This window comes from Cladophialophora bantiana (assembly GCF_000835475.1).
Source record: "Cladophialophora bantiana CBS 173.52 unplaced genomic scaffold supercont1.18, whole genome shotgun sequence".
Lineage (NCBI taxonomy): Eukaryota > Fungi > Ascomycota > Eurotiomycetes > Chaetothyriales > Herpotrichiellaceae > Cladophialophora > Cladophialophora bantiana.
In genome coordinates, this window is record NW_015971592.1 from 749,006 (window position 1) to 763,936 (window position 14,931).

General features: G+C 51.8%; 6 protein-coding genes across 6 annotated transcripts; 3 read left to right on the forward strand and 3 right to left on the reverse strand.

Annotated features, from left to right (window-relative positions):
- Positions 1 to 270: 270 nt before the first annotated feature.
- On the forward strand, positions 271 to 1,926 carry Z519_10559 (uncharacterized protein; the record flags this gene model as incomplete). Its single annotated transcript, XM_016768275.1, has 1 exon — positions 271 to 1,926. The coding sequence occupies one exon, from the start codon at positions 271 to 273 to the stop codon at positions 1,924 to 1,926; it is 1,656 nt and encodes a 551-aa protein (XP_016615743.1).
- Positions 1,927 to 2,390: 464 nt separating this feature from the next.
- Positions 2,391 to 3,912, forward strand: Z519_10560 (uncharacterized protein; the record flags this gene model as incomplete). The annotated part of the gene is made up of 2 exons (XM_016768276.1): positions 2,391 to 2,669; positions 2,719 to 3,912. The coding sequence occupies 2 exons, from the start codon at positions 2,391 to 2,393 to the stop codon at positions 3,910 to 3,912; spliced, it is 1,473 nt and encodes a 490-aa protein (XP_016615744.1).
- An 863-nt stretch (positions 3,913 to 4,775) lies between these two features.
- On the forward strand, positions 4,776 to 6,031 carry Z519_10561 (uncharacterized protein; the record flags this gene model as incomplete). The annotated part of the gene is made up of 2 exons (XM_016768277.1): positions 4,776 to 4,887; positions 4,983 to 6,031. 2 exons carry the CDS (start codon positions 4,776 to 4,778, stop codon positions 6,029 to 6,031), a joined length of 1,161 nt encoding a protein of 386 aa, XP_016615745.1.
- Positions 6,032 to 7,644: 1,613 nt separating this feature from the next.
- Z519_10562 (uncharacterized protein) lies at positions 7,645 to 8,995 on the reverse strand (the record flags this gene model as incomplete). Its single annotated transcript, XM_016768278.1, has 2 exons — positions 7,645 to 8,506; positions 8,583 to 8,995. The coding sequence occupies 2 exons, from the start codon at positions 8,993 to 8,995 to the stop codon at positions 7,645 to 7,647; spliced, it is 1,275 nt and encodes a 424-aa protein (XP_016615746.1).
- A 2,256-nt stretch (positions 8,996 to 11,251) lies between these two features.
- Positions 11,252 to 11,896, reverse strand: Z519_10563 (uncharacterized protein; the record flags this gene model as incomplete). Its single annotated transcript, XM_016768279.1, has 3 exons — positions 11,252 to 11,387; positions 11,486 to 11,602; positions 11,682 to 11,896. The coding sequence occupies 3 exons, from the start codon at positions 11,894 to 11,896 to the stop codon at positions 11,252 to 11,254; spliced, it is 468 nt and encodes a 155-aa protein (XP_016615747.1).
- A 969-nt stretch (positions 11,897 to 12,865) lies between these two features.
- Z519_10564 (uncharacterized protein) lies at positions 12,866 to 14,785 on the reverse strand (the record flags this gene model as incomplete). Its single annotated transcript, XM_016768280.1, has 1 exon — positions 12,866 to 14,785. The coding sequence occupies one exon, from the start codon at positions 14,783 to 14,785 to the stop codon at positions 12,866 to 12,868; it is 1,920 nt and encodes a 639-aa protein (XP_016615748.1).
- Positions 14,786 to 14,931: the final 146 nt, after the last annotated feature.

Consider the following 14,931-nt stretch of genomic DNA (forward strand, 5'->3'; position numbering starts at 1 on the left):
CCAGGCTGCACGGGTGCTTCACGGCCCTGATTCTTTCCCTCGTAGATCCCACGCACCGGAGCCTCTATACGTAGAGTCTAGCACATCATTTCGTCTTTCCTTTTTACCATTACCCCCCTCGTCGAGAAAAATCCCGGAAACCAACCCTCATCATTTTGGTGCAGGTCCTCAAGTGGGAATTCTAGCTCTCTGTGGGCGCATAGTCTTGAATTGAATTTGGAGTTGAGGCCCACTGAGTTCGATTGCAGCCCCTATAGAAACTCCAGAGGCATGTCAGAAAATGTCTCCAAGATCCTGACTCGCATCACCACCTATGATGGGTCTGCAGCAGACTTCTATGATCACGAAATCTCTCTCATCGATACCACCCAGCCCGCCAATGAACCCCAGTCACTTAGCGAGCCTCGATCGGGCTCTCCAAGTTCGAGCACAAGGAGATTGGCAAGAAAAGGAACGAGAGAACCCTTGAAGGATCATCTCAACCGACGGAAGTATGCCAAATATCAACAGGACCGCTACCACTCCAAGACCAGCAGCGTTGTCACAGCCGAGGAACCCTCGTCGCAATCAGCATCAACTCAACAGTCGCAACAGGCCGATACAGAGGCTGGAACACCGAAGGCGGACTTCGCGCACGCTGAATCTGTCGAAAGAGGACGAAGGAGCGCAGGAAAGAGGAGGCGAGAGTCTAGAAAGCTTAAAGAGGAAATCCACGAGATCGACATTCTCTATGAAAATCAGCGGGGGTGGTTCTTCTGCGGCATCCCTCTTTATTCGCATTCATCTCTCCTGCCGCCCGATCCTAGTCCATGGACGACCAAGGATCTAAAGGATTCAGCCGTCAACATCACCAATGCTCAGGTCCCTGACCCGACCTGGGAATGGGCATGGAACAACTGGTATGTCGATATGAGCCACGATGTGGACGAGCAAGGCTGGCAGTATTCTTTTGCTTTTGGACATAATTGGACCTGGCATGGTACGCATCCTTGGTTCCACTCATTTGTCCGACGGAGACGATGGTTACGGAAAAGAGTGAAGCGTGATGTGGAAGGCAGATATGGGGCCCCTGGAAGCATGAGTGACGCCCACCATCTGTCAGGCGATTATTTTACTATCCATTCAAAGCGAGATCGTAGTCCGATCAGTGCTGTTGACGGCGCCGGTAAAATCGCCCGACCATCAAGCTTCATCAGCTTCCCAAGCACAATTGATCAGGAGGAAACGCCGGAAGAGATCCAAGACATTGCAACCTTGCTGAAGGCACTCAAGCTTGCCCCGATTGATCGAGAGAAGATTGTCGTGGTCAAGAAATTCGTCCAGCAAGGCAAAGAGGAGCTGGTCTACCTCAAAGACCATATCCCAGGTATTATGTCGTTTCTCGTGTTCCAGAATTCCAGAAGGCAGCTTCTTTTGTATCTTAAGAAGACGGCAAACGAAGCGCGCCAGCATCGACAGAGCCACAAGGAAGAGAATAAACCAGAAAGTGATGCTGAAAGTCGAAGGATCAACAATCTTCTCGCTGCAGTCGAGGCTGCCAATGCCCAAGTTGGAGCTCTTGAATATTGGAGCGACAGGAAGCATGTGTTGAAGACCGACGATGCCCGAAGTCTGGCCACACGACCAATAGCCACCATATTTGATCAACCAGCTCCGAAGCCCAAGACAGACGACGACCCCGTTGAAGAGATCAAGGGGATACCCGAAAAGGCTCACATCGAGGAGGGAAACACGCAGTCCATATTCAATTCCGAACAACGATCGTCAATTGAGCAGGAGCAGGAGCAGCAGCGGCAGCAGGACCAAGAGAAGGACATAGAGGACAAGGGCAAAGGCCGGGCATATGATGGCGAGGACGATCAAGTGGAGCAGGACTCGACGCCACGATTGGGATCGGATGATGTTTATGTTCCAGACCAAGACTAGTGGTCTGGGAGATCGAGGTTCATTGTTCACTAGTGCAGGCGTTGACTTGGGTTGCGGACAGCATGGAATATTAGTACCTAGCTATGTTCCGAGTTCTCGGTATGGACAAGTAATACTCGGTGCCTCGTAAGGGGTACTTCACGGGTACTTCGTATTGGGTGCACCGAGGCTGCCAATCCCTGGTCCGATAATCGGTGGCTGGGGTGCCAATATACCCCTATTTGGTTAGCGCCATTGCGGGTCGCGTCCTGACGCGACTTTCGTTCTCCTCATAAATGAGTGCAGGAACAGTTGAACTCCCAGAATTCTCCTCGAAGTGCATTCAGACACATAGAAAAGCTCAGACCGTGGAATAATTGTTGATTTTGTTGCTCGTTCTCCATCTCAAACCTCGAGCTCTCGCTCTCGCAGTCTCAGTCTTGGTGTTCACTTCGTGGTCGCCCCCCCCCCCTTCCCAGCCCGCCATGGCTCCTTCCGTACGTGGAAGTTCAACTCGAGTCAGCAAACGACAAGCTGCCGTCGACATCCATGCAAAAGTCCTCAAAGTCTCGAAAGCATCCAAAAACCCCAGAACTTCCGCAGGCTTAAAGTCGAAATTGGAAGAAATGGTTCTGAAACCTGTGGTTCATACCAAGAAGAGCGTCAAGCATGTTCCACTTCCAAAGCGCAAACGTGACGCCGTCCAGGATGACAGTGAGAGTGAACTGGATGGGTTCTATACCACCAGGATCATCTCGAAAAAGGTCTGGAAAGTTGGGATGGCTTATGTACATGGTGCTAATATCTCTTCAGCCAAAGCTGCAGCTACCGACACCTCCGTCCAGCCAGCGTCAAGAGCGAAAAGAGTCCATCGACACGGAGTTCTCCCCAACAATGACCTTTCGGCAACTTTCTCTGGGCACCGATAATTCTGAGCCAGTTCCGCAGACGCTTCCACCAGTTTTGCAGGACTTTGTGTCCTTGCACGCTGCCTTCCTCAAGGCATTTGCCGTCCACATTGTACATGATGGCCAATCTACTCCGGCCGATTTGGGCAGCCTGATGGGTTCTGTCACCCGGCTTTGGAAAAAACACACCGTCACCAAGGAAGATATTCAACGAATGTTGGCCATCTATGAATTGGGGGTTTCAACGCATTTCAGCGGTCGCCTCCTCAACCATCAAGAAGGTCCATTTAAGCTCACGGTGACAGATGCCGATTTCGTCCGCTACAGTGTCGAGTACGTCGGTGCCGGCAGCAGGAGACTTGTCAACCCCCGCTGGGATGAATACCATCTTCAAAAGCTGTACGAAGCCGAAATCGAGGCCTGTTGGATATCTCAACGCAGCAACTCTTCCTGTTGGGTCCATGGCGCCATTCGAAACTTTCCTCGTCTGAACTTTGCCGTCGGCATCGAGACACAAGTACGAAAAGCGAAAGCTGAGACTGCCCGAAGGGAGATCCTTGGTCTATCATCACAAGCACAAAATCGGGCAGGAGCCCAGTTCCCGATGCACATGAATCACAACTCTGAAAACAAAGAGGCTAACACGCCGCAAAGTGTGAAAGATCGGACACTATCCCTTCTAGATCGCATTAGGGCTAGAGCACTTGTCAATTCTTTCGTGACACCTCAGACTGCGGAAGCTACTCTTCGGCACTACGCTCTCGGCCGCATCGCAGAGGTGGTGGAGATCCTTCGAATGAAGCAACAGCGAAAACTAAGCACAAATTTCGTGTCGTGCATCCATTCGAGCCCGGGCAAGGTTCGAGGCAAGGTGTCCTTTAGCATGAACCAGTTGATCAATGACATCAAAACCAGTCTGGCCGTTCCGATTGGGGACGCTGAACTCAAAATGTGCATCCATATACTTGAAGATGAGGTACCGGGAATGTGGGTGTCCGTTTATACTGTCGGAACGGTTGAAAGCGTTATTCTTAATGGACCTGGACTGAGTGGTATTGAGATCAAGAAGATACTCGACGAGAAGGAGGGCTCGACCTGAGGGAAAGCCTAATCTCTGACGTCCAAGCGGGGATTCTAATTTTGCTGTTAGAAGGTTGTTTTGAGGCAGTTTGAACTTGATACCGACGGCGAGGAGCAATTGCTCTGAACGATTTGTTCAACATTGGAGGCAGAGGGCATGTCAATGGATTAACCTGAAGAGTCTACAGTCAGGTATGAAGGGAGGGAAGGAGCTCCTGGCTTACCCGTCGGCATAGAGCAGAGGGAGAGGGAGAAGACTGCTGCAGTGCTTACAGCGCAGCCGAGCCATTCGCTGTATCACGAAAAATAAGATGAATACTTTAATGCAAACAACAAAATGCTTGTCCAGACATTTACGACATTCAAGCGAAGCCTTGTACCTCGTACAGCCTAGTGAGGTGCGCAACTCCGCAGTGAGACTTGATCCGGCGCAACTTTGAAGGGGCTCTATCGATGACGAGCAGAGATGACGAGCCAGGGATCTCCCACTGACATTGCCGCAAGCATATGCCATTGTATGAGGAGTCGAATGTCGCTGCCGTCTCCAAGCGAAACGATGCACGGTTTTGACTGTTTAAGACGAGGCTTATTGATCCGGCGACCGGCCGAAGTCGGCAAATTGATCAAACGTGTGTCATCGAAGGGCGTTGCTCTTGTGGAACCGCGAGGTTAGTTGTCTCGTTCGGCCAAGAAGGGCGTTTCCTTCTGATATCCTGATTTATCTTTATATAGTTCGTCCTCGGGTGGATTTGATTTGGACTTGATTGGACTCTTTTGGGTTTCAGCTTTTTTGGGATTTGGGCTGCACATTCTGCTATCGAGCGATCTTCGAGGCAGCGTCGCGATATTTACTATTTAGCAGGCCACAGTGATACAGCTACGATGTCTGGTGGAGCATCGGTCCTAATGTCCGGCAAGGACGACGAACCCATCGTCCTATGCATGGAAGACATCAAAGCCATTGCAGACTCAAAGCTCCCAGAGGTAGCCAGAGGTAGGTTTGTGACCGACTTCCCATGCCTCCTCTCACCAATACACCCATCCCGGCTCATCCTCCATTCACCCGTCATTACCGTCACCGTCTAAAAGCTGAGCAAATCAAAGACTTCTACAACTCGGGTTCCACGTACCAAACGACCACTGCCGAGAACAGTTCCGCATTCTACAAGTACCGTCTCCGCTCCCGCGTCCTCGTCGACGTCTCCAGGTTGTCCACGCAAACGACATGTCTCGGCCGGACGATCAAATTCCCCTTGTGCATATCCCCGGCAGGTCTCCAGGCCATGGCTCACCCGGATGGAGAGGTCGCGACGGCTCGCGCATGTGCGAAAATCGGCGTCAACATGGCAATTTCGAGCTTCTCGAATTATCCGGTGGAAGAAGTCGTCGGGGCCTCTAATGGAGGCGTGAATTATGCGATGCAGATGTACACGATGAAAGACCGTTCGTTGCAAGAGCGCATCATCAAGTCGGCCGAAGCTGCGGGTTGTAAGGCTATCTTCCTCACGGCAGACTCACCCGTGCTGGGTGTGCGGTTCAATGAGTGGCGCAACGACTTCCGCACCCCGGAAGGGCTCGGGTTCCCCGTCCTGGAGTGGACAAGTGAGATGATCCGGAAGCAGACCCACGACAGCGGGTTCACGGCCTTCAACGACGACTCGCATAATTGGGCAAGGGAAATCCAGTGGCTGAGGGAGAGAACCAAGATGGAAATCTGGATTAAAGGCATCGTCACAGCAGAGGACACTGAGCTGGCGATCAAATATGGATGCGATGGCATCCTTGTGAGCAATCACGGCGGACGACAACTCGACGGTGTCCCCGCAACTATTGACGCGTTGGTGGAATGCGTGGATGCCGCCCAAGGACGCATCCCGATTCACATGGACGGCGGCGTAAGGAAAGGAACGGACATTTTCATCGCGCTCGCGCTCGGGGCCGAAATTGTCTGGGTGGGCAGACCCGCGATTTGGGCACTCGCATACGATGGCCAGAGAGGCGTCGAGAAGATGCTGGAGATGCTGTACGAAGATTTCCGACGGTGTATGGCGCTATGCGGGTGCAATAGCGTCGCCGAGATCAAACGGAGCTGTCTGAGCAGGATCGGATTAGACGGGGTGTTGCGACGCATAGAGTAGGCTCAGAAAGGCAAGTGGCAGAGCCGCCCTGCAGACAGCATAATGGGTTCGGAGACTAGAAACAGAAACAAATACAAATACGCGCACAGAGAACGACAGCAGCCTTCGATATTGCACAGCACCGCAAAGAAATACACGAACGTGCACCCACTTCCCCAAGGCTCTGCCCCCAGGGGTTGAAACTTCAGCCTCGTCTGCGGCGCGAGTTCACCAAGCGTCCTCCAACAAGCCAGGATGACCCATGTTGCCCATGCCACCATGCGACAGACCTGAAACACTCGACGCTTCACACCCCAGTAAGTGAAACCGTTCCCGGCCTTCAGATGGGGAAAATCTATTCAGTCTTTGCCCCCAAGCTAAATCCAAGAGAAGATAAGAGGGATCTGAATGTCGAATGCTGCAAATTGGCCCTCGAGAGGCATCTTGTTCATTAGATATTAAATTAACAGACTAAATATTTCGGTTGTGTGTCTCTAGGATTTCCAACTTCAACTGACGCTGGTCATCGACATGGAGCTTCTCCGTTCAACCTGGTCCCGGTGATCCATCGCCTTGTCGCTTCAATTGCGCAACATCTCATAACTCAATGAAAACTCTGTGCCCCACATGCAGAACCGCCCTGACTGTGATAAGAAAGTTATGCACGTCCGTTGGGGGACACCTTGACATGTAGCATCGTGGGGGCCTGGACCGCACATTGATGTGGCTGGGAGCAATGATGAGTCGAGCAGTGCTTGTTGACACAGATTGTATGGATGACCCTTGGATGGAAGAATGTCATGGGCCGTCGTGTTGTCACAATGGTTGGCCGAACCCTCATGTCCAGACTTCAACCCTGAACTTGACATTGACCTCACGCTCAAGTGATTTTGCGACAACCTTGTCTCTGTCCAGCTCCGTATCCTCAGACCTCACCCAATCCCTCCGTCCAGACAGGTCCTAGAAGCGAATACAAAATCCGATCCTTCCCTCTTTCTTTCCTTTCCCATATCCTGTGGGGAACCAAGCGAGTGCCATATCGATCGTAAGTCCCGGCATCCGTATTGTACAAGGGGTATGCAAAGCGAGTGTAACGTATCAATCCAGACGGTAAACGGTAGCCGCTGAATGACAAACAGATATGCTGCCAGCCGTGTGGCCCGAATTCTCCAGGGATAACGCCGGTGCAAAATCAAGATATGCTGCACTCCAGCTGAGGCTCCAAAACCACGCACCCTGATGGCAGACCGATTCTGCGGTGCAAAGCCGTCCAAGTCCGGCAAACCAACCATGTCTCAATCCAAAAAAAAAAAAAAAATAAGTTTTGTGCAAGTGATAATGCAATTTCATACTCAATCCCATACCTAGTCCAGCCTCACTAAAACAGTGTACAAGACAGAAACGACAGGTTCGGCGTGGTCCATGGATTGAAATTCTTGTCGAGAGAGTATGTTTGTAGTGGCGTCGTATTACAGTGGGATTGTGTTCTATGTGCAGAAATCCAAAAATTGAGCGCTCATATGCAAGGTTCTTGATCCGTAAGCGTGCTTGAGTCGTAACAAAAACGCCGGGCCAAAGGTGCTGCGGAGTTCAAACGAAACGTCGGAATTTTCATGTCGAACGGTTTGTTCGTATCATCTTTCGTAATTCGAATATGCGTCTGTCCAAAGCTTGGGGCTCTCCTCTGTCGGGCTCAACGAGCCGGAAGAAATCGAAGACGAAGAGCCGATGGTCCATTCGTCGCTATCAGGGCTGCTGCCATCAAGGCCTGCAATGCCATAGCTATAGTCGCTCTGGATCTCGCCAATCTCGACGTAATCGTAATCCCATCGGTATCTCTTATCAGGCTGCAGTCTCGGCAGGAACTTGGCCTTGGCGAAGTAAAAGATAACACCTGACATCAAGCTCCCAGCAACCAAATCCACGGCGTAATGGTGCGAAAGGTACATGGTTGACCACCACAGCCAAGCAGCGTAGAACGCCCACAGCGGGGTGAATGAGGGAAAGATGTGGCTCATGAACAGCGCCTCGAGAGTGGCCGTCGCAGCGTGAAGTGATGGAAAGGCCCCAAAAACCATCGGAGAGGCGGTGAATCCCGAAGTGTACAAATCGATCCCGAGAAAGGCGTCAATGCGAGCCAGACCGGCTGGTGAACCCTGCATAGAATAATTGGCCGGGGCTAGGCCATACATGTTCTCGTACCATGGGGCGGAGCAAGGGAAGAGGACCTGGATGATGACACCAGCGAGATTCAAGTAACCAAAGCTGAACCCAAAGACTGGGAGAGTCGTGGGTGGCCCGAAGACGAAAATGATGGCGGCAACCACGAACGGGCCACCAAAGTGACCTAGACCATACGGGAACCATGCTAACAGATCCAGGACCGTATTCTTGTGAGCAGAGAGAATATTGCTAAGATTGGCACCGTAAAGGATGTTTTCGAGTGCGGGGAGGACTTTGACCCAGATCGGGGGTCGCCATGCAGATGGGATGAATCTACGCGTGACAAATTAGCAAACATTAAGTTGAGTCTGTGCGCAGAACAAAGAGCGATCCCGTTATGAGAACTTACCTGCAGGCGTAGAAGAAAATGAGGTATGCGGCTATAGGCGTGAAAGGCCGGAAGAATTGTCGAGTGATGGGGAATATGAACGAGGCGAGGAGGAGTGTTGCGACCGCTGTCTTGACCAATGGTCCCGGATACTCAATGATGCTCAGCGAAAAAATGCCCACAACGGCCAGAAACAGCCATTGCCCGTCATAAATCGACCATCTGTGATTTTGTAGTGACCGTAGAGTGTCGGCAGGAGAAAACGAGGTCTTTAGGGAGGCGAGAGAAGAGGCCGGCGAAGATCGATTGCGGAGCTTGGATCTCAGCTTTCGCCGCAGCCTGTGAGGGACAAGGAGTTGTAGTGATTTCCATGGTATCTGGATCTGGATCTGTTTCCTCTCGGCGTCCTTCCAGGACGGAAGGGATGCCTGCATTGCACCTGTGTTCAGCCGCTGGGCGACCTCGTGCGCGGTACCAGGACCAACGTGTACGGCGTGGAAGGGCCTGCAGGCGATGGCGAGGGAGACAGATCAGGGAGACAGCGAGGACAAGAGGTGAGGAAGGTCGAGCAGAGGATCCGAGGAGGCCGGAAGAATGATGACCAGAAGGGGAAGATGAAAGATGATATGGAAGTCAGTGAAAGAGGTACGCGGGTTAAGGGCTTAGGTGAGCACGGAGCGGGATGGAGATGAGGTTGTGGATGTGTGCGGATCGACTGGATGCAAAAGCAATAGCAAATGGGCAGCAGACTAGGCACGCAACGGGGTTCGCGGTTCGCTGTTCCACAGAATGCCGTCTCCGACGTGCCTGTCTGTGCCCTGGTCGCTTGTTAAGGTAAGAGTTGGATGGTGGAATGGATACGATCAGGGCCGCCCAAAGAAAAGTCGTTCTATGCCCAAGACGTGCTGGTTCGCGAGCCTTCAGTGGCTTGTCGCCCTATCGCTCATCGGCTTTGTGAGAGGCTCTGGCGCGCTCTAGGCTGCTGCTTGGGCTACAAGGCGAAGTGCTAGGCATGCCCAGCTCCGCCGCGTCCGCCTACTGAGTACCAACTAGAGTTTGCCCCCTTTCGCGATCAATGGGGGCTTTGTGAGGAAATTGGGGCTTTTTCACTGCTGCCTCTCCCGACGTCACCACGACGGGCTGTCTGATGCAAACTTGCTTGTGAGAGCAGCAATGACGATAAGACTCGATCGGTTCAGTCCGCTGGCATTTCAGAGAAGTGACAAATGCCCTACGGATGACGGAGTACAGAGGTAAGTACACTCCCTAGGTGCGAGGACAAGTCCCTCGCACACTAGCCGTTTCCAATTTACTCAGTACAGGGCAAGCACGCGAACCCGAACACAAAGATGAGCATTGGAGCAATTGTGCATTAAGCATTGAGCAATCAAGCATTGGAGACCCAAGACACCCGGGGATAAGCGATGCACACCCGCGTGATTGCTGGTAATCTCCCCACTGCACCAACCACGCCCGCGATACATTCGCTGCGCGTGTCGGGTCATTGTCAGGCCACTCTACCCAGTGAGCAAAAACCTCCAATCAGCAGCCGTCAGACCATCGATCTTTTCGCGAGCTTACCTTCTCCTCTCCTTCGCAGCCTCTTCTGTCTCCTCCAATTTCCCATTTTCCCTTCCCGCGACGAAAGAGAGCACGTCTCCCAAATATCAATAAAGTTCCTCTCGGGGTGCTCCATCAGCCTGGTTTGATCGACGTGGTCAACCCTCACAACTCGGCGTTCAATTTGGACCCTACCTTGACACTATTACCTAGGCACTTACCGGTTGCGGCATGCACAGGAAAGAAATGCAGCTTCACAAAAGACTTGCCTTCCCGGCCAAAGCCGAGCCTGCAGTTGGGGCACGAGGGAGCGAAGGCTGAAAATAACGGCCAATCAAAGGGTGCTCTTGCGAGGTCATCTTGCATAAACAAGGCTTTCCTTTGCTCTTTGATAGGCTTGTTTGACGCCCGTCTTTTTTTGCTGAGGAATGCTTCGATTGCCACTGCCACCGAATGGGAAAGACCGTCAACTGCCGAGTAATTAATAAACTTGCACCTCGATTGGAGAACTCGGTACCCAAAGGATAGGTATGTACGGAGTACAAGTAGGGGCACTGACTATCGGCGCCCAGGCTGTTATCAGCAGTGGATAGTGAGAGTGGACTCATTTGGACAATGCTCCAGAATCGGATATCAGTCCGAGAATTATCAATCACTACAAAGAATGCTGTTGCGACGAGATGGTTACTGGGGGATAGACACAAGGCTTATTGCCAGTCTAAAGGCTTGTAAATAGAAATGCTAATATACGGTTCTGGTTTGTGGCCATCTGGGACACCTGTGTTACGATCAAATGCGCCGTGATCGCGCCGTGCTGTGGCTCTTCGTCTTCGTCCGTCGCCTTCTAATTTATTGTGTCCATCTCCTTAACTTAACTCACATCGTCTTCATACGTCTTTGACGTGATTCGTGTGGTCGATTTTCTATTGCCACCCCAAGCAACCGACTTGGGTGTGCCAATATCCCACGCCGACGTACGCCCGGGTCCCAGCGCCCTTGTTTAGAGGAAATAAATGGGCCACGCAGCCATTCATCCATATTTACATTTCTCATTGAACGTTCTCGGTGCATGCTGTTAGAAGCCATGAACCCACGGCTCCCTCTTGAAGGTATTTGGCCTTGAAACTCCTTTATGGCCTGCTTTGGGAAGAGCTGGTCCTCGACAGCGGAGCCTGCGCAGACGTTGTGCGGGAGAGGTTATTTTGACTTGAGCCATTTCGCGAGAGAGTAGGGACGGACTGCGCCGAGGATGACGAGCGCGCAAACCTTTTCATGGAGACGTCAGCATTGCTTGGAGTATTTTGTGCTTCTCTCTGGGCGAGATGTTGGAAATGAACAGTAACAAAGGACAAAGTTGCACATACGGGTTTCTCTTCTCCGGCCCAGGCGTCGCAGCTGGCGCCTTGTTTCCCTGTCCCCATCCCAGCAAGGGAGATTGATACGCTGGCCAATTGGAATTGTTCCATATCTTCGTTATCACACTGAAATGCGTCCCGAGTCAGTCCATGTGCCTTTGAATCTTGGGAGGGTACAATCCCAAACGCATCTGCTAGTGCCTACCTCTGTGCCGCGTCCTCCTGTTGCTCCCGTGTCACTTCCTTCACGCCGACTTTCATCCCATCACGACTGAATGAAACATTCTTCCTCTCAAGTTTCTGCCGGGTGTGGTGCCCGACATCGTGTGCAATCGTATAAGCCACGAATCCGACGGCCGCGAGAATGGCAACAAGGATGATCAGGATGAGGAGGGCTATGAGGTCTCCGGTTTTGGCCATTTGGGCGCAATGGGTGACACGCGTGACAGAGTTGTGGAAGCAAAGGTCCTCGTGTCGCTAGCGATGCGCTGAGTGATATACAAGTAGATATTTCTCCGAGGTTGGAGAATAGATTCGTTATGGGAATTCCGCGCAAATCTCGTCTGAAACGTGGTGGGAAGATGTTGGCTGATGTGCTACACAGAGACTTTGCACCACAATCCTTCGCGCGTCCTGGCCCCCTAGACTTTATATCATCTCCTTTTGTCGATCACCTGAATTTGAATCCTACTTATGCACAATGGGGGCGAATTTGATTGTAACCGTCCTTGGCGGGCGTGTACGAGGCAGGCGCGCCACAGCTGAATTGTGGTGCTTGTGGCTTCGATCGATAACCGCTACTCGATTGGAGAGGCAAGACTCCAGGGCGCGATACCTGAGTAGCAGTCCAATACTTGGTACTTGTGAGTAAGAAGGGCAAGCCACGTGCATATGGCATGTGATAAAGCCCCCTTGAGTGGATACGGCCTCGTATACCCAGTACACGTACATCGCTTGCGGTACTCCAGAGTATCAGAAATTCGGAATACCTGGTGCTGAGAACGAGCTAGCATTTTGGGACCGGTTCGGGAGGGGCTTTTGAAAGGGGAATGGAGCGGACCAGACATACTAGGTACCTAGTAATACACTACGGCAATCGCAGGATTAATCTCACCCAAGAAGTCTTACGGTTCTGACAGAAACAATACGACTCTACTGGGTATGTGGCATTCTACACTGGGGCTATTTTACCCATTACCATGGCATGGGCCCTTGGCCCCCTCGACCGTCCCCCATCTCCCCCCTCGCCACTCCTCCCAAAAGAGGGCGACACAGTCGGTGTTTGGCAAAAATACTCGTATCAATCCGAAACGCAGCGCCTTCGCTATGCAAACCAAAACGAGACCGTTTTTGTTTATGGACTGTACAGGTCCACCTCTATCATAAGGCTCATTCCTCGTTATAGATCTTCACCTTCTCACTGATCTCCCAGATCCTGCTCTCATAATTCTCCTCAATCTGATCGCCCTTTCCCCCCGCAACTCTTAGAATCAAATCATTCAAACTACTCCTTCCCAATATATCGACGTGATCACCTGTATTGGGGCCGCCGCGAGGACTGAATCGATCCGGCTCGTGGGGCATCTCAAAGGTTGTGATTTTGATGTTTGCAGGATTGTACCGTTTGATTTTCCGCCACCCCTTTGCGCACATGTACCCCGTGGAGAGGAGGTTGACTGTACCGTCGCCTTCGCCGAAGACGACTCCGTGGTCAACACTACCAACTTGTTGGAGACGGCCATTGGGAGATGTAACGCTGGTATCAATCGAGATATTTATATACCCATTTAGTGGCTGGCCATTTTCCTTGTAGAAGTATGAGCGCTCGGTGGGTTTGCCAATGCCGTAAAAGCAATAGATTTTCATATTAGGCGCGTGTGGGAGCCGCGACTCCAGCGGATTCATCCAGGTGAGGGGGTTGTTTTCATTCCGTTCGACTTCGGCCTTTGTATGGGCGACGCCGTGAGAGTATGAGTGCTTGACTTGCTCGGCATACCATGGCTCCGCGATCTCAAGGAGGTAGTCAAAAGCCTGTGCCATTGTGAGGTTCTGGCGGGTAACCTCTGTGACATTGCTGCGCGGCTTGAAGGAGATGAATGTTCCATGCGTTTTATTCTGGATTGGTGGCGTTAAATCGTCTGGGGCCCATGTCGCATTGCCCCATACTGCCTCACCGCCCTTGGGCAGCATCGACGAGATACCAGGCATGGCCCGGAATATTTCTGCGCGATCTTCCTTGGATAAGAACTTTTCTAGGCCGTAGACTGCAAACGCATTGAGTTGGGCGGTGTCTTTCATCTCGCCAGAGAGCAGGGCTGGGATATCCTTGGCTGTTCCAAGCATGCAGCCCGAGATATTGATCCATGAGTCAATATGCTTGTTCACCCACTGAGGGCCTCCTTTGCCATGATCCTTATGTTCTACCCACTTCATAAAGTAGAAAAGAACTTGACTGCCCATAGAGTGGGAGACAAGGACCACCTTCCTTCCAGATGTCATTTGCGCCACCTCGATATAGTTCTTCAGTCGTGTGAAGTATTGATCTCTGTGCTCTAGGTTGGCATAGGATAGACGCCAGTCATATGAGGCCGTGAATGCATTGGTCGGATCATAGCCGATGGTGGCGAGATTTTCTAGAATTTTGTTCCAAATCCAATACCCGGTGATGAAGAAATCTGTGGCATCGAACCCCTGAGCTGCGCGGAGCTTGATGTCCGGGGGGTCGAGGCCCGTCTCTTTGTCAAGCATGATATGCCTCTTCCAGGCCGCTTGATCCATCACCAGAGCTCTCATCATTGACCACGATCCCCACAGCCGCTTGCGAAAGTACTGTCTGGACTTCTCACTCGTTGACCAAGATTCCAGTCCGGTCGATATCACTCCCGGCACCATAATGACTGGATGATGGGCTGTCACCCCTTGAGACAGTAAATGTAGACCGACTGAGAACGAGTCATAATTCACGACGTCTCGTTCTGCTCTCGAGAGATCTTTGACATCATTGACTATGCCTGCAGGAATCACGTCCATCAGACTGTCTAGATTGACTTCCAGCAATCCTTCTAGTTTGATAACATCCTGTGACTGAGCAAACAGTAAGGCCAATAACAGGCCCAACAGACCACCTAGACCAAATGTGATGCCGGATCTCCTCTTGCTGTGTCTCCTTGTTTTGAGCTTTTCCAGCTTCTTACTCGAGACCAATTTTACCTCTTCGTTAGGATCTGGCGTACTATCGCGACTGGGCTCGGGGGAGGAAGAAGGCGAATCGCGAATGATGTTAGCGACGCGGCGACGAAGGGCAGACATCTTTGGAGGTACGGCTCCTCGAGCAAGCAGCAGGCTTGCAGGGGAGCACGAGAAAGATATTCGTCCAAGCTACGGGTTGTTCGGGGCATGGAGTAAGAATTGCTGAGTGTACTCCATACAATTAAATCATCCCGGCCTCGCGCTTT